The sequence below is a fragment of the Gymnoscopelus braueri genome (genome assembly GCF_963280865.1).
Source record: "Gymnoscopelus braueri genome assembly, chromosome: 18".
Lineage (NCBI taxonomy): Eukaryota > Metazoa > Chordata > Actinopteri > Myctophiformes > Myctophidae > Gymnoscopelus > Gymnoscopelus braueri.
In genome coordinates, this window is record NC_137618.1 from 33,693,056 (window position 1) to 33,716,080 (window position 23,025).

General features: G+C 41.9%; 1 protein-coding gene across 1 annotated transcript in view; it reads right to left on the minus strand.

Moving 5' to 3' along the window:
* Window positions 1–3,922: 3,922 nt before the first annotated feature.
* myo3b (myosin IIIB) overlaps window positions 3,923–23,025 on the minus strand; it is a 75,174-nt gene continuing 56,071 nt past the window's right edge. The window contains exons 30-35 of the mRNA XM_080457028.1: window positions 21,683–21,731; window positions 20,601–20,724; window positions 10,366–10,466; window positions 9,940–9,986; window positions 9,375–9,529; window positions 3,923–4,045 (exon numbers count right to left, since the gene is read on the minus strand). Of these exons, the coding sequence (XP_080313154.1) occupies window positions 9,397–9,529; window positions 9,940–9,986; window positions 10,366–10,466; window positions 20,601–20,724; window positions 21,683–21,731 (454 nt within the window). The 3' untranslated portion in view covers window positions 3,923–4,045; window positions 9,375–9,396. The remainder of the gene's footprint in view (window positions 4,046–9,374; window positions 9,530–9,939; window positions 9,987–10,365; window positions 10,467–20,600; window positions 20,725–21,682; window positions 21,732–23,025) is intronic.

The window sequence follows — 23,025 nt, forward strand, 5'->3', positions numbered from 1 at the left end:
GCCGCCAGCCAGTCAGAAATAAGATTTATTACTTTGAAGTTTGCCGCTGCCCAATCATCAAAGAATAGCGGCTCTTTGAGAGGGGAAAGCAAATCCTTTGAATCCACAAAGCTCCTATGGTGTGTTTGTTGGTCTGGATAAAAGAGCTGATTATTAGGGGGGATGGGAAGGGAGGAGATAAAGGCGGGACAATTAATGAAGTAATCACTATGTGGGAAATGTATATACACAAATAATTGGATTTTCTTGATCAAAGACCCCCATGCCGCCTGGAGACCCCGGTATTGGATGCTGTAGTCATCTGATCCTCTTTTTGTAATTAAGGATTTGTAGCAGAACCCTATAGTGACAATGTCACATTGTTATCTCCAGAGATCTCTCAAGCACATTTCCTAGCTGTTTGATAGAGCAAAGCAGACCAAATCAAGTGACTCGACAGAAAGTTCTCATCTTGGAAGAATTTACGTTCCTCTTACATTTGTAATTTGTGTTACATTTTTGTTGTTCCTTTGAACCGCAACACTGCTTTAAACACTTAATTATTGCATTATCAAATGACTATTTTCTTTAAAGATGTCCATTTTTAATCACAATGATTTTCTTTGACACAGTTTTGTTTATCAACTAAATTCTTTATCAGACAAACTAAAAGGCAGACGAATAGCACATACAACCAACCAGTAGCCTATAGCTAGATGACTTAAATTGGTCTATGCTACTTTACAAGACACGTGGGAGAAATCTGAATGGACTCCATTGACCCAGATGTGAAATGTAACACTTGGGATACCTGATGTCTCTATTGTGTTTCCTTAAAAACAGTTAAAAAGGAGGTGAAAGTTCCATCCACAGGTTTAAAAGAAAAAAGTCAGGTACATTTGAGATCTCCATAGGCCTACTATATAAGTCCCACAAAGCATGCATGTTTTGCCGAATTAAACATCCATTTGGTGTTTATAGGCGTCCTATTTTGCACTTCCTTTCCCCAAAAATATTTTACAATACAAAGTATAACCGTAGCAGCCTAGTTCATAAAAGTCATAAGATAACTTCAGAACTTTTGTCAGGCAAGTCAACTTCATCTGTAGTGCTGTAAGTTATAGTTTTCTATATCAACGCTGTGATCTTTATCTGGCTTCCCTGCAGAAACAATCACTGTCCTCTCAACTACTTCGGAGCGGCAGATTTTGAATTAGATCTGTTCCTTTGAAGGGATTAATGTTCCCAGTCCTCTCCCACGGCTCTACACAGTCATGAGGGAAAGGGGGAGTCCTGCTGGGCTGTACGGGAGCCATGTTAAACTACAAAACACCAGGCAACAGGAGTGATCCAGCTGTAGTGGTGTCTGACATAAAACAGCCCCATATAGACTAACCTTGTTTGCAGGAAATGAATGGCAGGGGAGGCTGATGAGCTAGTTAAACAGGAACAAAATATATAGTTGTAAATAAGGGCAGGAGGAGCAAATGGTTAGTTCTGTCATTCAGGTCCTTAGTTAGCCACACCATCTGAAAGGAGTTCCCCCTCAACAGTGCATCTAAGGACTTGAAACATAAATGTTTTATTTGGCTGCAAAGAGAAGGCATATATACTATACCTGGTGAAAGGGTCACACTTTATGGTTGCATTTTCTGAGTGTCTATATTAGTGTTTCTCAACGGGGGCAGTATGCAGAGAAGTTTGGGGCGCTGGAAGCAATGTTTTTTAAAGGGGGCACTGAGGTGCTCTTGGGGGTGGGGGGGGGCACTAATCCTAACCATGATACAGACATGATACTGGCCATGAAACAGATATGATACTGAAATACTGACATGGTCAGCATCAGTATAATGTCACAGGGATGTCAGGCCCCGTCACAGCCCCATCACAGGGATGTCAGGCACTGTCACAGCCCCGTCACAGGGATGTCAGGCACTGTCACAGCCCCGTCACAGGGATGTCAGACCCTGTCACAGGGATATCAGGCCCTGTCACAGGGATGTCAGGCCCCGTCACAGGAATGTCAGGCACTGTCACAGGGATGTCAGGCCCTGTCACAGGGATGTCAGGCCCTGTCACAGGGATGTCAGGCACTGTCACAGCCACGTCACAGGGATGTCAGGCCCTGTCACAGGGCCATGACAACCCTGCCATTCAATGTTGTGAGAAGGGCCTGATGAGGGCCTGACATCCATATACAATTCTACTTATAATCGTAACAGGCTTTTTCTCTCTCCCTGTGAAGTAGGCTAATAATTACATAACAATCACATATAAAGTCCAGTTTAATGTAAAGTCAGATATTTGGAAATAGATTAGATGTTTTTGATGTAAGCAACACAATACACAAACAAAGCTTACATTTTAATTGGGGACCTGGATATTGGATAGGGAGCACCATAAGAGCTATGGTTTTCTGTAAGTTCCGTAAACACACTTTTACCAGCTGAAATTAGGATACAAACAATTCAAGTCTGAGAGCGAAGATGCAAGAATTGAAACAGTGAGGTGAAAATGTATTTTTTACACTTCTCGTTCCAACATTTTTAGGCAAAGGTGTCATAAATGTTGGAAACATGTTTTTTTGTGATTAGTTCCAACAACCAGACAGCTATTTAGGTCTAAAAGGAAACTCCACCATCAAACAAGACTAACATCTGCTAATCTTGTTATGTTGGACAGTTCAATAGTGGTTTGTTAACATGAACAAGGCTCTTCCAAAACTAGAAACTAGAGATCCTCGACTCTTTTGGGCAAAAGGTCCTGGAGAAATCCCATTGACACAAGTATTTCAGGGAAATACAGCCCATTTAATAGTTCAAGCAAAAATTTTAGAACACAAAAATCTGTTAAAAATGAACCGATGATATTATCGGTTTCTCTGGTTTCTATAGGTTTGGGAAAAGTTGTCCACGTTCTTCACTTTGGATAGTCATTCCATTCTAAGCTCATACTGTAGGAATTGTGTAGTTGTGCTTCAAGGAGTATTGCATGTGCAGTGCACTGTCATGCTATGCTATGTCACTTTTGGTCACCATCTCCCGACATAAAACAACAGTGTGACGTTTATGACCAAAATAGTATCAGCATTACCAAACCGTTGACATCTCCATTAGATATATGGCTACTGCTAGACCCCCAATGCACCATCAATTGGACTTTAGCAATGGTGTGTACAATGGATCGAGCTACTTGACTTGGCCCAAGCCTTTGTCTTCTCATCACGAGATATGGGAAAGAGGCAGTGAGAGATATCCACAATAAAAATGTATGCTGCTACCTAACCCATGGCCTTGAAAATTAGATTATCTCTAGGGGCATCCATATTTTTTACCATTAAGAAGAGGCATGTAAGAGATTGCATTTATAACTTGGAAGAGTAGGTCAGAGAGCCCAATAGGTTTGAAATATTGATAAACAACTAAAGCCATAAAGCTGATGACAGTAACAGGTAATAGTTGATAATACATTACAAACCAGTTTATGTCATCAGCCCCAGAAACTAATATATTTAAAAGAAAACATCCACGCAAGACAAGACAAGATATGGCAGTCAAATTTTCCAAAGTTTATAGCAAATATTTTGGATTTATAAGATAGCCACTCTTACAGATTAATATCCATGTAAAGGTGGCTTGAGGCAAAATTCTTCTACATCTGTACAAGTAATCACAGAACTCCAGATTTCTATACAAATCTGTAGTTGAGATACAGATTATGTTAATGAAAACAATTGTATACACGTATGTTGTAAGCAAAAACTAAACATTCTGCCCATGAAGATAACCATGTAACTAGCATCATGATTAATGATTTACCTGCCTGTTGCCTGTACTGTTGAGCTTTTGAATCACACATATGAAAAGAAAAGGACCATTAATTAATGTCCATAGATGTAAAGTGAACATAACTTTACTCAGAGAATACAATACAAAATTGAGGTTAAAACAGTAATTTTACTCATATAAAACAACAATTTACTAGAAATAAATCAAATATACATGTTGAGTGCGCTGTTATGACAATTATTTTGGTTGTGGTCCAATTCAGAGCTGAAGAAGGCAATCTGTAGAGGAGGAAGAGAAAAATACAATCACAAGATGTTACCTATTGCAGCGTATTCCAAACACTTCTCAATTCTCATTTGACACATCTCAACCCATTGATCAATTTAGCTTCTCATTTAATTCAGAATAATTTACAAGAATTCACACAAAATGCATGAGGAAAAGCCAGCACTGCTGCATATGGTCTCCAAACTTCTGAGTGAATTGACAGTGAGAGATGCACAATTGATGGAGTTGCGGGGCAATGCCACAACATGAACCCTTTTTTAACTTTCTATATCCGATGGACAGTTGGAGAGAAAACAGGTTCCACATCTGTCTCATACAAGAGATAGAGACAGAGGGTGTGTGTGTGTGTGTGTGTGTGTGTGTGTGTGTGTGTGTGTGTGTGCGCGCGTGCGTACGTACGTGCGTATGTGTGCATGCGTGTGTGAGCTTGAGAGTGAGAAGGAGTGAGTGAGAGAGAGGGAGAGAGAGGGAGAGGCGCTTGAGGCTACTGGGTACTTGAGCCGCTATAATGGTGTCTCGTATGAGAAAACATCTGTGAATTTCCTCAGTGATCTACAACAAAGTATAACTCAGAGCAGTCATTCAGCAGACCTTTGAAGTTGCTCTCTGACAGAAAGCTGCCATTGTTCGCAGCCCCCAACACAGAGAAACTCCAACTTTGGTCTCACTAATTTTCCCTGCAATGCGATACAACTCTCTCTTTTTTCCCTTCCTTCCAGCCTATGAAGCCGGGGATCTCTGCATATTCAAGAGCAAAGCCTTGGCAATGTGCAAGTCTGGCCTGGGGTCATGAAAGGCGGGACAGGGTCATTTTACCTTCCCCTCAGCCCACCCTGGTGTGTTATCCAGCCCTTATGGGTTAATCCAGCCTTTAAGAGAGGGAAATTGGCTAGACCTCTTGCTAGTGCTCTAGCCGCAGTGCTCTCCCAGAACACTGGGGAAAGATATCATATTCAATATTCATATGGAGGTATCAATCAGCCTTGCAGTGAGGGTATCTATATACTCTATGAAAGGGCAGGTGTTGCCATCTTTAAAGAAACTATTACAAACAAAGTGCTTGTTATAGTTACTTCTTACTTCTTCAGTGGTAGAGGAAAGTTAATGGTTAGAGGGGCTAAAATGATAATGGAAAGCCATAGGTTTTGTTCCCAGCTGCTCCAGGGGAGCAGCAAACTGCTGAACTGAATTGCTGTATGATCCTACTGTTACCACAGAAGATACTCTTATGTCATATTATACTCTTTAAAATTAATTAAATAATCACCAGAAAAGGAAAATCTAAACAAAAATGCAGTCCTGCCTCAGACAACCATTTGACAATGACCTTAATTAAAAGGTCATTTGGTGAAGCATTAGGTGATATGTTTGTATACCTCCTGGCAGTGTTAAAAAACGACAGGCTTTCTGTCATGCATCCCGAACTAAAACAAGGCCGTGGTAATTCTCACACTGTTGCCCGTCCAGCGTTTATTCAATGGCAGCTGGTCCCACCATCTGGGAGAGCAGTGCCGAGGCAAAACAAAACAGGTTACACCTTTGGCCATGCCAAGTCTGTGAGGGCCCTGCTCAGTCTACAAACTGAGAGAGGCTAATCACAATTTCACGCTCTGATTTGTCAAATCCCGCTCCAGCACCGGAGGCATCAGAAACAAAAGGAAAAAAAGGGAAAAAAAGTTTTAAAGGTAAACAAATTTCATGGCATACAGGATAACATTTTTTTTACACAGTTTCTATTGTTCTGTGTAAGCCTTTCTCTGGTTACATCCCTCTTCAAAATGAAGAAGCAAGTGAGTGCCTGCACACTTTTGAAAGTGAAAAGGAAGCCGCATTTTGTGCAGAGTATTTGGTCATTGCCGACATTAGAGAGTGGAAGCTCTATTCCCCATCATGCATGAATTTTATATTCATGCAAATGCGAACAGCCCATAGAATGCCCGCAATAAATTGCAGGTGTGAGGAAGCAGAAACAAAAGCCAGTGTAACCCTAATGGCATCCCTTGTCATTAAGAGCCCTTTGATGTATGTACTCAACAGGCTCTTTTATCTCCTTCTTCTCTCTCTCTCTCTCTCTCTCTCTCTCTCTCTCTCTCTCTCTCTCTCACTCTCTCTCTCTCTCTCTCTCTCTCTCTCTCTCTCTCTCTCTCTCTCTCTCTCTCTCTCTCTCTCTCTCTCTCTCTCTCTCTCTCTCTCTCTCTCTCTCTCTCTCTCTCTCTCTCTCTCTCTCTCTCTCTCTCTCTCTCTCTCTCTCAACCAGTTTCTTTATTAATGCAGTCTTTGGGGAATGTTCTTTTTGCTCAGAGCTCTCAACACATTTGACATCTGATTGATACTTGTTCACGTCAGTCTCCTTTGGCATCATTCAGTCAGTACCTGACTCACAATGTGTATCACAATGTTGAGGCAGGTTCATACCAGAACACATCGGTTTGTCCTAATACCGTCCGCATTCACATGCAACGTGGATATAGGAGAGGAAGCAAAACAGATTAGCTAAAACATTACTGCAAATTTAGACTTAACATGAATCCTTCATTTAAGGTACAAAAACTGGTACGCTTATGTAGCAATATTCAAGAGTGGTGAAAATCGCAAGTGTGAGACTATACATATTTATATAAAAAGCACATAAACTGCATTAAACAGTGTGCCTGAAAGGACTGTTCATGCGACATTGGTATTCAAACTTTCCCTTTGAACTCAAAGGATATAGAAACACGACAATGTTGGTCTAATCGTGTTCTCTCTTTGAAGTGAAACATCACTATTAGGTGAAAAGGTAAGCGCGCTTCAGTAGAAAATAATAGCATTTCATTATTTGTTAAGGCTGCAGCTAGCGCAGTATCATGAAGGTGGTTTGGAACTTTGGATAAGAAGGTTTCAGGCTGGCATGGCTGTGGTTTTAATGAAAGCACGGTGTTTGCAGCAAATAGCTGAAATGGTAAGAATAACACCAGCCGTAAGGCTGGCCACATTAAAGGAGCGTTCTCTCGCACCAGATGCAGTCAGTTTTAATGAGGAAAAACAAGACAGAGGTAGATTTAGGGAGAGGTATTAAAGAAAACACAGGTGGCAAGCCTCAGATGTTGACTTGACATAGCCTCTGCGCCTCAGTGTCCCACTGCTGAGACCTGTAAAGGCAGACTCACACTACTGGATTCAGTTCATCAGGTCTGAACACAGGATAGATGACAATATTTCATAACATTTGCCTTTACAACACATAATCAGCTAACCAAGGCATTTAAAAACACACCTCTGCACACCTCCTCTCATTATGCTAAAACAGGCAATCGGCCAGGGAGTTAATTTGGCAGAGAAAAACAGGGAAAGAAAACATCCACTCCGGCACCATATGTCACCACAGTCCAACCTTGTTATTCAGACTAGTGAGCCTATTTGAAATTCCTCTCCATGGTAAAACAGGGCCAAAATAATCAAGGGAGCATGATCACACTTAATTGATTCAGTGTACTTTTAAGACACACTACAGGGTGCTGGGGTGACCTATTTCAGACTACGCTTCAGAGGAACCAACTATCCCCACCAAGGGAGTAATGTGCAACGAGTATTCTAATTACTGGTGGATCTGTGGCTACAACCGGAGGTGAAACGCTTTTGAACTAACTTTGACAATGGACGGGGCTGTTATTGCAATCCTGCAATTTTAAATGGACTTCTTCTTTGTACATAGTTAAAATATGACCAAAAATATACACTGCTTCTACGATTTTTGTTATGTGCTTTTAGGTTGAGCTTTGGAAATGAATAATATATAGACATATGTCTGTGTATGCTTAAAGGTAACTCTATGTGATTTGTTCTGCCCTGTAGGATTAACTGGGATCATCCGAAAACAGTTTTGTGATAAAAATCTTATTCAAAGACAGTTGTGCACTTCAAAAAGATATTTATCATTTACAGTACAACCCCAATAACTTGGAATGACTATACAAAGTAAAGTATAGGGCAGGCAACCTGATAGCCGAATGTTTAGGGCACATACTGTAGGTGCAAAATGCCTTCTTCAGCGTGTCCCCGGTTTGACTAACCGGACAGTTTCCTGTTTGTTGTGTGTCATTCCCCTGCTCTATGTCGACATTCCCTGTCTCTCTTACACCTGTCACAGTTCAAATAAATTATCATTTTCAAGCAACATTTCCCCAATCATTAATAGAAATTATGATAATCTTTAGAATGAATATATATATAGAGAACAAGAATGAATAATACACTGTCAATTAATCATGTTTAGATCGAGTGTGGTAAAATGAATCCGGTGAGTCAATATTCACCGGGTCTGACCCTTACAGTATACTGACTGAGCTTTGTGCACAGGTGGCCACCTAGGGTTTCACCAAACCCACAGGGATTCCAGTGAACCTGAAACCGATCTGAGGCCGGTCTAGCTATCCAGGCAGGGCTCTAATGTTTTTCCCGCTGAGTATAAGGAGGATGGGATCTTCACTCATACCACCCTACTCTTCCTATTAAGATCAAAATCTCTTCTCAAGCCCTGGGGTGTCAACAAAGGGAGATGCAGTAAATGATTATGCAAATTGTAAAAAAAAAAAAGGGGGAAAAAAAGAAGGCACTACAAATCAACTCGCCAGCCCTGTATATCCGATACTTAATTTCTTCAGAGAAGATTCCTGTTCTAGAGTAAAATGCACTGGCTGAAAAGCTTGAGAATAAATTTTACAGAGGTGTGTAGAGACTTTACAGAGGTGTGTAGGACATCACAACGTTTTCAGTGCCCTGCCTAAACGAGATGATGAACTCCACTCCCCACCCGTGGCATAAGCAGAAAATCTGATGCTGTGAATGGAAGCTTGGCATTTAAATGTTCTCCACGTGTTCTTTTGAGTCACAATACTCTTTATCATTTTGAATTAGTCTTCTCCTCCCACTGCACCGCATGAGGTCACATTCTCTTTGCTGTTCTGTTCATTGTCATTCATTTGTTACTTGCAACATCTGTACCCGTTTGATGTCGGTTGTAAGGCAACTCCTGAATTCAATATGTCTTAAAAGTGATTAAATAAAAACAATAAAAATGCACTACCTTAACCAATTACTTCTCAGTGTTGAGAAGTGCAGATTGAGCAGATCCAAGAATATGGCTATTAATATTTTAAGCAACTGCTCAAAACAACGCAGTGTTATTATTCACCACAAATATGATAAGTATCACTTTATAACTTGAACATATCTCTTGTGTCACTTGTTGTGTGTCATTGTTACATGCTGTGCACACCAAGTCTGCTGTTCTTTGGAATGTCTGTCTATCTGTCTGTCTGTCCGGTGCTCCTGTCTTACCGGTTGACAGGGCTGTAAAGGCTCAGCTCTGACTGACAAGAGGCCCTCTAGACGGGGTGGGAGGGGGCCCTGCCCCGTAGTCTTCCTCTGGGATTGACTCCACAGTTGACAATAATTTGTAGTACTCATCCTCGCTGTCCAGCACTTTGACTTGACTGTGAAAGATGGGAAAGAAGATGGGAAAAAGCGGTATGTTACAACTGAGAAAATAACAGCACATCATCATCTATAGCCCAGGAGGGGGACAAAATAGAATAAAAGAACAATATTTGCTGATGGGATTGTGAATACTGACTGTTTCCCGCATACCAATCTTGTCGACTAAACCGGAATATCATTTATAGAACAAATACAAGTCAGACCATGAACAATTAAAATTAGCATGCTGACAAAGCCTTAATATGTAACCCGGTCTCTAATGACGCAGAGCAACTGCTCATGAAAAGCCTGGTATTTTCAGCACTCCATTTACATTATAAGAAAACAACTCCATTTCTGGATTCTTCAATTCCACAAAGGACCCGCTCTGTTTAGAGTTGCTGTAAGTAGGAAAGCAGTTATTTACCCAAGTTTCCTCGGCTTCCTCTTGCTCCCCTGGTAATCCAGAGTTCTCTGAGGATAGGGCCAAGAGCGCACAGTCAAAAGATGAGCAGAGAGTCATTAATTTTTAATTCAAAGTGATTTTGTGTTGAATGCGAGCAGATGCTGATAATATCAGAAGTCACAGCATAATTTTTTTTGATCAAAGGGCTCAAGTGAGCCTGATGAAGCATGCATCTTGCTCAGCTTTGATAAACCACATCAATTATTCACCGTGAAGGCAGACATCCTGACATGAAAGCAGCAGATAAAGAACATAAGCACATGTTCAAGACAAGAGGCAGAGAAACGTGGGGGCGGGGCTCCAGGGGTCTGGCACAGGTAGATTTAATTGTATTATCATCTGGAACCGAAGTCAGACAAAGGCCTTTTATCGCCACTTTGAACTCACATTTAGCTGGTTATAGTATATGCTGTCTTCGGGGCTGTTGAGCAGCTTGAGCTGCTGGCCCCGCCGGCGAGGGGTTCTGTGCTGTAGCTTCACCACTGGACCTGCAACAGAGGAGAGCCACTGAGACACAGCCGAGAGCGATGGGGCATTGAGCTCCACTGAACAATAAGAACCACCACAACAACAATGACAAGAGCAACATCCAATTACTGCTATCCTCGTCTCTCAATGTGTTATTATTAAGTGGTAAAACATATACCCTAGTACATATTTAAAAATGACAGATTTAAGATTATTGCAATTGTGCAGATATTCTTTCCCAGTAAAATGGAATAAACTAGAAATAAATGTGTCCCTGTAAATTAATCTATCCAGACAGGTGTCTATATTTGCATATGAACATTTGCCAGCACACTGCGGTTAAATTATAGCAAAGTACAACATGTCTGTTGGTGGCATAGTGGTTAAGATGATTAACCTCCGGAACCACACTTGCCCTTGTTGGCTTGTTTACATCCTACCACAAGACTTCCGGGTACTTGCCTACATTATCTCCCTCTCAGGTCTCCTGCTGATTTTCTCTCTCCTTAAAAGAATAAATTAAGGGGAGTATGCACTCCCCTCTAAATATAAATGTATATACCTGTAATACTGTACTAATGTGGACTTATACTTTTCATAATTTTGACTACCTGAGTGCGGAAAAATATAAATTCTGGGTCTCAGATTATACTTAAGTAGCCTTAAACTGGAATAGCTCAGAGATGCCATGACCAATGTTCTACAAACCACAACACATTGTATTTACATTATACTGAAAAGGGGGGATGGCACTTCTCCGCCCAGTGTCAAATGCTTGTTTAAGCAGTTGAACAGAGTGAAAAGCAATCTGCACACTCTGCCTCAATGCCACCCACTGACTGGCTGTGTTAGTAAAGGCAGTAACTTTGCCAGGCCAACAATGTTTTCTCCCAATGTTCATCAAAGTGAATAGAGCTATTCATTATTCATCACATCACAGAATGTCGAATATCACTGTTGTCTTTAGAGATATAACAAGCAATGCTGTGTGATCACCTCATTAATCAAACATAAGACAATTATGACGTTTTTCCACACTCTTCTTCTACGAGAGCATTTCAAGATTATTGCTTACAAAAATGTTTCAAAATCCAGACACCTTTACAAGGAAGCATCTATATTTAATGTCAGATAACGTTTCATCTTCTTTGCCTGCGTTTTCAGTGAGACAGGACATTCCCTCATCATCTTCCTACCTTGGCTTCCCAACCTTGACTAAAGCTGCATTTGCTTTTTCCATCTCACTTTGAACAGACCTCATCACATCTCAATCCTCTATACATCAAAGACCAGAGCCCCTGCCACCCCACCATCTATCCTCTGCTTTCTTCGTGTTATTCAAACCAGCATAGGTTTACTAAATTTAGACTTTGGAAATGCCCAGAAAGTTCCAAGCAGTTCTGTGATATCAGCTAACTTACTGTATCTTTCAGTGCCTTAGAGGTGTTAACATGTGCTGTACTGACTCCTTGCTATGGTGGTTATTTTCTCCTGAATATTTAAGGATCCCTAAAGTTAGGGTTGGTAAGAGCTTGTGTACTGCATGTTAGGAGTCCAGAATTATGTGTGTGTGTGTGTGTGTGTGTGTGTGTGTGTGTGTGTGTGTGTGTGTGTGTGTGTGTGTGTGTGTGTGTGTGTGTGTGTGTGTGTGTGTGTGTGTGTGTGTGTGTGTGTATATAGGATGTATATAGGATCAGGAGCAGTGGGCAGCTACCGGGCAGCGCCTTGTGGAGTAGTTAGGGGTTATGTGTCTTACTCAGAGACACTTCGACACATAGACTGGGGCTGGGCCGCAAACCGGGGGGACCTTCTGTTTCCCAAATGGCCTCTCTACCCACTCAGCTACGGCTGACCCCGGTTACGTCACAGGCGTGACATGCCCATATATGGATGGATACCACTTGAGACTGGATTTTCAGGTCAAGTAGATGTGAAGGCGCAGTAGCGGCCTGAACATCTACCGTAGTATACAGGAATATGCAGGAATATGCACATGTGTAGGTTTTTTGCAACTTAAAAAAAAAATCTTCCAGGAAAGCTGTTGTGAAAATAACAATAGATCAAATTAATCAATTAATTTCTAATACAATAAAAGGTTTGCACCTTAAACTTCAGAAACATAGCAGAACAATGTGGGACATTGTTCTGCTAATGATGCTGAAACAGGTTTGATGAGCAAATTTCATATTCCCTTGAAACTGCATCAAAGCTCTCAATCACAAATAATGAATCCTAGTGGCCTTGAACAAAGTTTCAAAACAAAACCATTATAAAGTTTAGTTACCACACAGCTGCATTGGATGTTTATTATGGATGGGGTAAAATACTGATTAAATTAGAATTAAGATTAAGATTAATTTATTTTTCTTTCAATTCACAATGATGACGCTTTCTGGTGTTTACTATGTTAGCATGCATCATGTTCAGCAAAATATAGCCTAAAACATTGTTACTATCTTATTAAAACATCTCACTTAAAACAGAATATCATTGAAAGTATGACACGGCAGTTTTTCATTGTCCAGTATTAAAATAGTATACATAAATCAGAAATGTAATATTTAGTGAGCTTGATCTCTTGAGAAAGCCCTGTTATTGTCACTATTCTTTCTTTATTTACATTTACTTCAAATTCCGGAATGCTCCATCGCCTACTTTTTAAATATTTTAATTCCTAAACAAATTATTTAGGCTATAATGTCCAGGCCATGTCTGGTGCTACATCATCTGCCGTAACAGTGCACCAACTTGGGAGAGTTCAGTACTGAAACATCCTGTGTCAGATGTCAAGAGATTGAGCCCACACTATTTCTCCAGGAACAGTATCATCTAGTTGTCACTATTCTTTCTTTATTTATTTTCTCCTCAAAAGTTTAGCAGGCTCTAGCAATGCCATACTCTCATCTAGAAGTTTTGTTCAGACTTCAAAATGTCTGTCTCCTTCAGGAATAGCAGGCACTTTTAGAACATTTAAAAAAACGTTAATGCTTTTTGAAATATTAAACGTTTAGAAAATGTTATTCAGGCTATAACGTATGGGTCTCTATGTTTGATGCGTGTGTGTGTGTGTGTGTGTGTGGGGGGGGGGGGGGGGGGTAACTCTCCTTGACGTATCTCAAGAACTGTCTGACGGATCAACTTCAAACTCGCCAAGGACCTGGTGTGAAATGGCAGTGTTTCCCCTATGCAAGTGACACTGAAGTAATAACCAAGCAGCGACGTGCCCAAAGCAGTCAGCAAGATGCTGTACATTGGACTGCTGAGACTGAGGAGGATACACAGCAGCGCCTTGCCAAAAGCGGAAGTGGCATGCTGCAAGTCGGGCTACCGAGACACCTATTAGTCGGATCGGCAGTGTGACATACGTAGGTGGGAGGGACACGTAGATGTCAAGAAATCTCTCTATAAATTCACATAATCTGTCTGTCTGTCTGTCTGTCCTGGGCATAAGAAGGAACAACGTCATACTTGGCATGTCCCATATGACCCAGGCTGGGGGTCTGCACTGCTGAGTGGGAATTCGATCAGCCAAAGGGGTTTCAGAGATGAAAAAAAAACAGGAATATCTGTATGTGTCTGTCCGCGGGCCTGTGGAGGACGCACCGAATCTCTGTGTGTTTGTATAACATTCCTTTACGGTGAATGAAGAATACAAAAAATAAGAAAATACTAGATGCATTAGAGGTAAGTAAGGAGGCCAAGATTAATAACAGCAAAGCTATATCTGTTTGTAAACTCAAAACAACGCTCACAAAAGCCTCTCTTTTCAGCTCGCGTTGTTAACCGTTCCAAAATATAACGGTAGAAGAAAATAAAAGTGTTAAACTACTTCTGGGCTAAATGGACTCTGGTGCTCTCGTGCGTTTGAATGAGCTCTTGTTGAACCCTACACGCACGCCCTGGCGTGTTCTTTGCTCATGTATGTCACGATTGAATTTACACTTAAAAATAGATATAGATTAGACTTCCGGTACTTTTTTTCCCCCATTTGCCGCTACTATGATGAATTGCCGAGGTGATGATTTTGTTTATAACACATCCAAAGCTTTATTTAGTCACATAAACAATGAGAAAATAAGTATTTTTGAAATGCAGCAATCATGGTGCCAATTTGACATGCTGAGTTCCTTCTGCAGTTCACAGCGTGCAGTGGCAATCCAGATTGCACTGATTCACCAGCTGCAGCTGAATCAGCCCAAGGGCTGATATCAGTTATCATGCACTCTGCCCTTTTATCACTCCCCATATGAGGGGCAAGTAAAGCAAGGTATTAGCACAATAACCCAATTCCTTCCAGTTTGTTGCACTGTTTGTCCAGTTTGTTTGAGTGTTGAATGTTTAATGGACCACAATGAAAACAATCCTTTTGCTTTTTTTTGTCTCATCCATTTGGTATTTTTAACTACTTGTACTGCTGTACTAATAAGATATTCAATCAATCAATCAAAAACACATATTCAGCAAATGTATGTTTAATGTAACTTTCATGATTCTGACTCCTGGCCTGGACCGCTGGCGTAACGGTCCAGGCTCCTAGGCTCAATGTAGCCTGACAGCAAGTTGCGGTTCGAGTCTCGATCCCGACAGCCTTTGCTGCATGTCACTCCCCATCTCTCTCCCCATTTCCTGTCAGCCTAAACTGTCCTATCCATAAAGGCATAAAACCCCCCAAAAAAAAGATTCTGACTCCTAACAGCATTCACTGCAAGTGAACCTATGTTGCACAAAGCACAGACTCCTTGATGGATATCTGAGGGGATGCTTTCTGTTTTGGTCTCAGACCTTCCACCATGACTGAAAAAAGGACTGAACCAAAGGTTCAGTCCTTTTTTCCTCTCTGTTCCAAAAACCCACTCTACTAGTGCAGCCCTGGAGAAACACAACGCAGGGGTTTTCAACATGGCCATTTATCCATCCTGACCCGCAGCGATTAAAGCATGTAGCAGATCAGAGGATGGGTCAGGCTTCCCATCTCCGCCTCTGTTTGGGAAATCACTGCCATTTGATCCAGGCCAGCCCCAGAGGAATGCTGTTCCTGTAGATATCTTACAGGCAACACAGGCTGCCAAACCAGCTTCTGGCATGGGAGTCCTGTTTGGACCCAGGCAGGCAGATCTTGGAAAGGGTCAGACAGTGGCTTACACGAGGGCTGCTAAATGATCGAGGGTAACGTCTGGTGTTTTGGGGTGGGAAGGAATAATGGTCAACTGGGAATACAGAAGCGGTGGAATTCAAACAATATTGATTCCTCCCTATCAAAAGAAAGCCTGGCAGAATTTATTTACTCCTCTTCGTGAAAGGCCTACATATTGTACATGCTTGCTTCTTGAGATAAAAAGGATGGGAATTCTTTTTGAGATAGGTGTTTCTTTCATTTTCAAAGAGAAGCACATGACTCGCATTACATCTCTAAATACCACTTTGAAATCCCCTGAAAATCAGAATGCTGCTGAGAAAAAACATAAAAGAACGGCTAAAAGGGATTTTTTGGTGGAATAAATTAGAGATGTATCGATTTCCTTCCTGACTCACGTGCTGGGATCACCTGACTTCTCCCAGACCACAGTGAGCCACTTGGGCTTTGTTTATTCAGATGGAGAGCGCAGAGGCACCAAAAGGCATGGATTATAAGGAAAAATCATCAGCAGGGTTCTTTGATGTCTAAATGAGGCATGTGCAACCCAGACCCCTCGCTTTACCTCACAAACCTCCCTCTCTGCGCACGTAGTATGCACACACATAGTCTGACAGATGTATGTATGAGCATACAGCATACAGCGCACACGCGCACGCACACACACACACACACACACACACACACACACACACACACACACACACACACACACACACACACACACAAGTTGGCAATTGCAAACAGAGAGACCCCAAATAGATATCTGCAGTCAAACTCTGAGAGGAGTTCCAGAACATTTCAGGACCCCTGTGATTTATTACCAATGTCTTCATTTGGGACATCATAGTTGACATCAATGGTAACTCATGTGCTTTGAATTATAAGACTCACTAGGAAAATCACTAGGTTCTGCAGATAATGCACCAAAGGGCAGTGCCTGCATCTGTTTTTCACTAATGCAGGCAGAGGATGTTGTTACTTACAACCAATTTTTCACACCGAAATCAATCATTTCCCCTAATGGCAGATTTGGGACCCTTGACTCCCAAAGACATTTTTGCATACAGAGGGAAAACAATTCCACAGACTTTGGGGAAGTCAATCACTTGTCAGACATGTGTATAATGCATTATTGTGGGCCAGCAGAATAAGTGAATTAAAATAAGAGGAAAAGGGCTAATGAGTTACAGGAAAACCAGCCCCCCAAATGATCTGTAATGTATTTTGAATGGCACTGGCCTGGGTGTATGTAGATACTGTGCATTCTTTGTGATATACTCCTTTGAGAACTGGTAGGACAGATATTCAATCGTTTTGCAACATGACAATTCATAATCCAAAATGCTATATACGTATCTATCGTGGAAAAATTATTATCACTTTAATTGTTCAAAATATGTAAATAGTACTGGATCCATTCTGTAAAAAAAGGTACAATACTTTTCGCAAGAACTTTAAATACACAATATTCTACGGTTTATTTTACCTGTCTGATTTTGAGCAGGGAATTTACAGTAGCACAATAACCGCAAGCACCACCAACACCACAAATCATTGCATTTTGCGCATGAGAAACTTCCCCAAACTTCATCAAATGACTCAGTGCACTTTTGTTACCACAGAGAAGTTACACTATCATCCTCTACCTTGATTTTATGTTTGAAGAGATTATACTGCCGAAAATGTGATGATGAGTAGTTTGGATGTACATCCTGTTAACTACTCCCACTGACATTAAGAGGATTACGTAGGTTGAGGCAGACAGAAGCAACTCCTTCCGTCGAGTTGAGTCCTTTTCCTATCCCTTCCAAATCTCTGCAGCTGCAGTTGCGCCGCGCCTGTAATTTGCCTAAAACTGAAGGCATCCGGTTGAGGCGCTCCAATACGTGGAGACAGACAGATAAATCAAAAGGCTGAGAGACAGCGAGAGGGAGGGAGAGTACTGTGTGGAGAACATGGAGAGGGTGGTTCATTTGTCTGACAGATGTATGTTGAAATGATGTTGCTGCTGGTGGTGATGATGGTGGTGGTGGTGGTGGTGGAGGTGGTGCTGAGCTGGTGGTAAGGGATGTGTGTGTATGAACAGCAGCTGGCTTTTGCAAGCCTGCAGTAGGGGGAGGAACATGTGACAAGTGGTTTCATAGTTGTCGGTAAGGAGCGAGCTGGGTGCTAGGAGAGTGAGATGGATCAGCGAAGTGACGCGTGGGTTTACCTCACTGTGGGTAGTAGCGCATCCTAATGCTAACTCTCCAATGACTTTGCGGAGATGTTAGGAAGAAAGTGTAGAGAGCAAGCTCAAGGGCACCAACAAAACTAACAGTTCTCATCGATTGGACCATGGTGGACTGAGGGTAAAGAACTATAACCAATAAGACCATATTAACTCAAAAGGCACTTGTTTTTCCCATCCTTGTTTTTGGGGTGTCTGTGTTGTGACTCCACTTTCTCAGTGTCTCTCACTTGACATGTATGTTTACCACAACTATAATCTTCAAAAAGCCTGTTAACATAAGTAGCTCAGCTTTCATAAACCATAAAGTCAGCTCTGACTGATCCTCGGCACCATCCTGTTTACCACGCCGAGGTGCATAAGAGGCACCCTGATCATATCTGCTGCTTGCTCTCTCTCTCCCTGTGCACACACGTCTGCGAGTCATTTTTTGAAACATATTCATATTGAATTAATATTCAGGCTCGGGAGACAGGTGGGGAGAGAGGTAGCACTGTAAGTGCTCGGTTTACATGACAGATGAGTAACTTTTTGAGCAGCAGAACACGCCAAAATCTGAGGGTGGCACTTCAGCCATCAAAGAGTGACACGAGTACAAAGTACTTTGACGCTCTCTTCTCGCCGTAAAATGAAGCACTGCGGGTGTTTGGCTAAAGATTGAGAGTAGTTCACTAGTCTGGTGTCAAACACAAAATGAAAAAGAACTCTCCAACTGCAGGTTATTTGAACAATTGAAGAATCAATAGGGCTGGGCTGGACCACAACTGAGCTCGATCAAATCAGTGAGAAAGGACACCCGATCTACGCTATGAATCACCCCATTCAAAATGATTTTATGTCCATCAAAAAGACCAGCCCAGGATTGTGAGACAAAGTTTTTAGTCTGTGTGTGCGTGTGTGTGTGTGTGTGTGTGTGTGTGCGCGTGTGCGCGTGTGTGTGTGTGTGTTGGTAGGATTGTTGGGATGGGATGGATCTGATTTCCAGGGCTAATTTTCAGTTTTTCTCCATTGGTGTCCTGAAACACTCCAGGACGTACTCCAGCCCCAGTGTGGAAGCGATCACCAGGGGCGACAGCAGCATGAGACAGAGGAAGGAGCCTGGTCTCCAAACATCTGGCAGGGCCATGCTTCCATGACTTGTTCAACCTCGGGATGGAAAAAAGAAAAGGCCCTCAGATCTGGAGGGATCAAAGTGTGCCCTGGGTGCCTGAGCCACCGTGGCCTCCCTCAACATATTCAAATAAGGTTTCCTGAAAGCAATCGGAGCCACAAGCAGACCTCAGAAAAGAAACAGGGGGAGGAAAAGTGGTCGATGATGAATACCTGAAAATGTGTGCGCTCTCTCCACACAAACCAACTGAAGCATTAATGAATACTGTTGCTTCAGGAAGGGCAAGGAGAGTTTATTTGGCTTCCTAAATTGTGTTACACTAATGCGCATAGACAATAGGAATGGATGCACGTTTATGCCATAAGCTTCCATTGTTCATTTCCCAGTGCACAGTTTTGCTTTAATTTGTGGTCATTTTACTATAAAGAAAAGTTGTGCTATGTCTAGATTCATGACCCTATATATAAAAGCAGCAAGTGAGCTGTTGCATCGCGTAGCTAAGATGCTATGACGTGTGACTGGTTTCTTTCAAAATTGACCTGAGAAAACATCTATCAGGAGACCACAAGGGGACGTGAATGTAATTGTATTTTTTCCCCGGGACTTTTTTTGTGCTATCCTTTTAACCTTAATGTCTTACTGTACCACATGCTGTTCACATTTCTAATACTAATAAAGTATTCAATCATTCAATCAATCAAAAATGAACTGAAGCAGGGTCTACTGTAGGTTGGTCAGAAGCACCAAGGAAATAAGAAGCAAATTCTGGAACACACATGTTCCATAACAGTAGAAGCTCCATCATATGACAAAGAACAAACACGTCAAACATGCATTTGAACCAAATGCCAGAATGCACAGAATGGCATCCATTGCAGAATTTCCATCCATATAATCATGCTGCCATTATGAATTCATCAAACACAGCAGTGGTGATGGCTGGGAGCGGGGGTCACCTGTATCCAGCATTACCGAATTAGCCGCTATCTAACCCAGACCTGCTGTGGCGTGCTGACACTAATCCCAGGCCCGCTGCAGAGCCCTGTCTGTGTTACATTATCATGTCTAATCCCCGTAATCTCTCAGCCACGCTGCTAAACGCTATTCCACCTCCGTCTTTTACCTCCGACTCTAATAACATTAATGAAGGGCCAGGCCCCCCCATTACCCATTCCAACCTAGTGGTGGGCTGGGTGATGGCCATAATCGGAGGCCCCCTGTGTAGCCACCCACTCAGCCTTACAGGCAGCCGGAATTAATGTAATTCATTGCCTTGGGCAGAAAGCAAACCAAACATATGTTCAACAAATCAGGGTTTGTGTATTTTCTTGTCACCGTTACTATGCGGGTCTATTAGAGTCACTGATGAGATCTTTAGTGAAAGGGCTCACGATGTGGGAGAATGACAGCTTTGAAGTGCTTGTGGCACTCCTAAACCTACCCCACCACACAACGTTTATGATGAGCTGACCCAGGTTATTAAAATACCGCAGAAATGATCACCCATAATGCTCTCTCCCTTTGTTGACAACAAAGAACGGCAGGAGAGGATTGACTGGGATGAAAGGTTGAAAAGGGTCCTGTATTAAAAATGGCACTTTATCCATTAAAAGGAGGATTTTCTCCTGTCTCTTTGTGTAATTACCTGCACCCGCCAGCTCTGTGCTCGGGCTTACCTTGTTTACACTGCACGTCCTGCAGTCTGGCTGTCTCCCTGCAAGGCTCCGCGACACTGTCTTCCGCTCTGTCTGTGTCTCTCTTGATGTCTTTCACTTGTCTGTCTCGGCTGTCGGGGCCAACCTTGAAAGAGGAGGTACAGAACAAACACGCCCAGAAGATGAATGAAAACAGGCGATAAAAAACACACAAGCGCGCGCACACACACACACACACACACACACACACACACGTTAAAGCAAGCCTCATAGTGTTGTGTGTGTTTTTCTCTTTTATTTAGTCATGTGGAAGTTGCGGTTAATTTCCAATTCAGCACTCATAAAACTCAAACCCATTAATGTGCTTTGCAATGTTAATCACATGCTAATGCAATTGCATATGCCCATTTATTAGCCCTTCCTCCTAGCAAACAGCACCAAACCACTTAATTGTGAGACTGAAACGGGAAAAATACAGCATATACAGGACTTCCTCTCATATTTAATTTTTATCTTTGAATAAAAGAGCTATAGGAAAGTATTAATCTGCTTAACATTTCTAAGTACACCCTCCAAAGGATTTTGCTTTTTTTTAATCTTACATATGCTCAGCAGAGTTACTGGCAAAAACTGTACATTTTCCTCATTTCATCCTTTCAACATCAAATGGTGAGCAGCAAAAATTGGATCAGACTTCAAAGAGTGTGATGTGCTCCAAGTCACGGAGTGGCTCTTCTATTTCACATATTGAATTCGAGCAGGATATCAAAGTGCTACCAAAGAACCTCAGGTCTTTACTAAAAAAGGGGTCTAACATCTGTAGAAAGAGAAGCGCAAAGACAAATCACCTCGGGGAACAGTGAGCATTTATTCTCAGCCGTGAATTTCCAGCCTTTTGATTCTCTCATTCCCGTACCACCCTGTCTTCCCCTCTGAGATGGAGTTTGGAGCAAGAGAAGTCTTTTGTCTCAAGGACTTGAGAAGAAAAAAAAGAAAAGAAAATCCTTCCGAATAATCTATGTTAAAACGGCTTCATAGAAGTGAAGTATTATGCATACATGGGGATAAGAAAAGAAAAAAATCTCTGTTATTTTGTTACTTACATTTCCTCTAACGTCAGTATATGACTGTGTGCTCCTTGGGCCATTAGACCTGCGGAACAAAGGAACATTTCTTAAGAAAATGGATCATAAAATATCATAAACCATCACGTGCAACCTATAATGTATACCTCGTTATTACCAAGGAATGAACACCCTTAAATAAGAGACCCAGTAATATTTATCTGGTGTGACACCAAAAGCCCATCTCTGTGTGGTTTACTTCTACGCAATTTGGAGAAGTACAACTCATTACTCATTAGTGTTAATAAGATGAGACGATGTGGGGTAATTTAAAGCAACATCTACAAACACAATGCTGCCTGCCAACTGTAGTCATACTTTGAGAGGAGAAAAGCAACATCTCATCCAGAGTGGACTTGGTGATGCAACTGCAGCCGTAGCTGCTGGACGTAAACACAGAGAGAGGAGATATCAAAAGGGAAAATAACAGCATGTAGGTGAGAAGAACATAGATCTTACAGGAGGGAAATGGGCCAGATCATGTCAAAATAAATCTATATGGAGAGAGTCCAACACTGATTAAACAGAATTGTTAAGTGGAGGTTTGAAGTTTTTCTCTCTCACCAAGGAATATGATTGTAAACATGGAGGGGGGGAAAAAGTGAGACTCCCAAATGAGACGCTTGCTCAGATGGAGTATACACCCAAGAACAACATTTTTCAGATGTGGAAATCTTTCGATTTGGGAATCTGGTGAGGGATGTGAAACGTTGACCAAAAAGGCAGCTTTAGGTTGAGATTTCCAACCGCATTGGGCTTAAAATTGGTTTATAATCAAATTCAATACAAACATATGTACATAACTTGGTACTGTACCTACACCAAATACCAGCCATTCATGAAATGTCTCCTTTTAAACCTTTTAGCTTTATGGTCAAACCGTTACCTTACTGAGTTAAATTATTCAGGCCTACGTTTTGTTTAGCGAGTTCAGTTATGCATTACTGAGCATTTAACAGAATCTAAAAGGCTTCATCTGTTGAGTGAGGAACCTGTAACAACATGTAATCAGCTCGAGATTTCCTTCCAGAAAAGAGAACACACGTGAAGTGCAGTGTGGGGACTGAGCTGAACACCACCGCTGTCCTGACACCATGTGTGCTGCTGTGCTGTTGGCGGCTGTTCCCCTGCTTAGCACATACTTTCTTAATGACCGGCCTGCCCCATATGCTGAATAAACACAAACTCCTCGGCCCCGTACAGCACGGTACATCTGGAGACCAGCGCAGCGCAGCGCTGCCCGGCCCCCATTTGCGGTCAGACAAGTGTGTGCTATCTTTGTGGAAAGATATTTATTACATTTATAAAAACTGAAAGAGGTG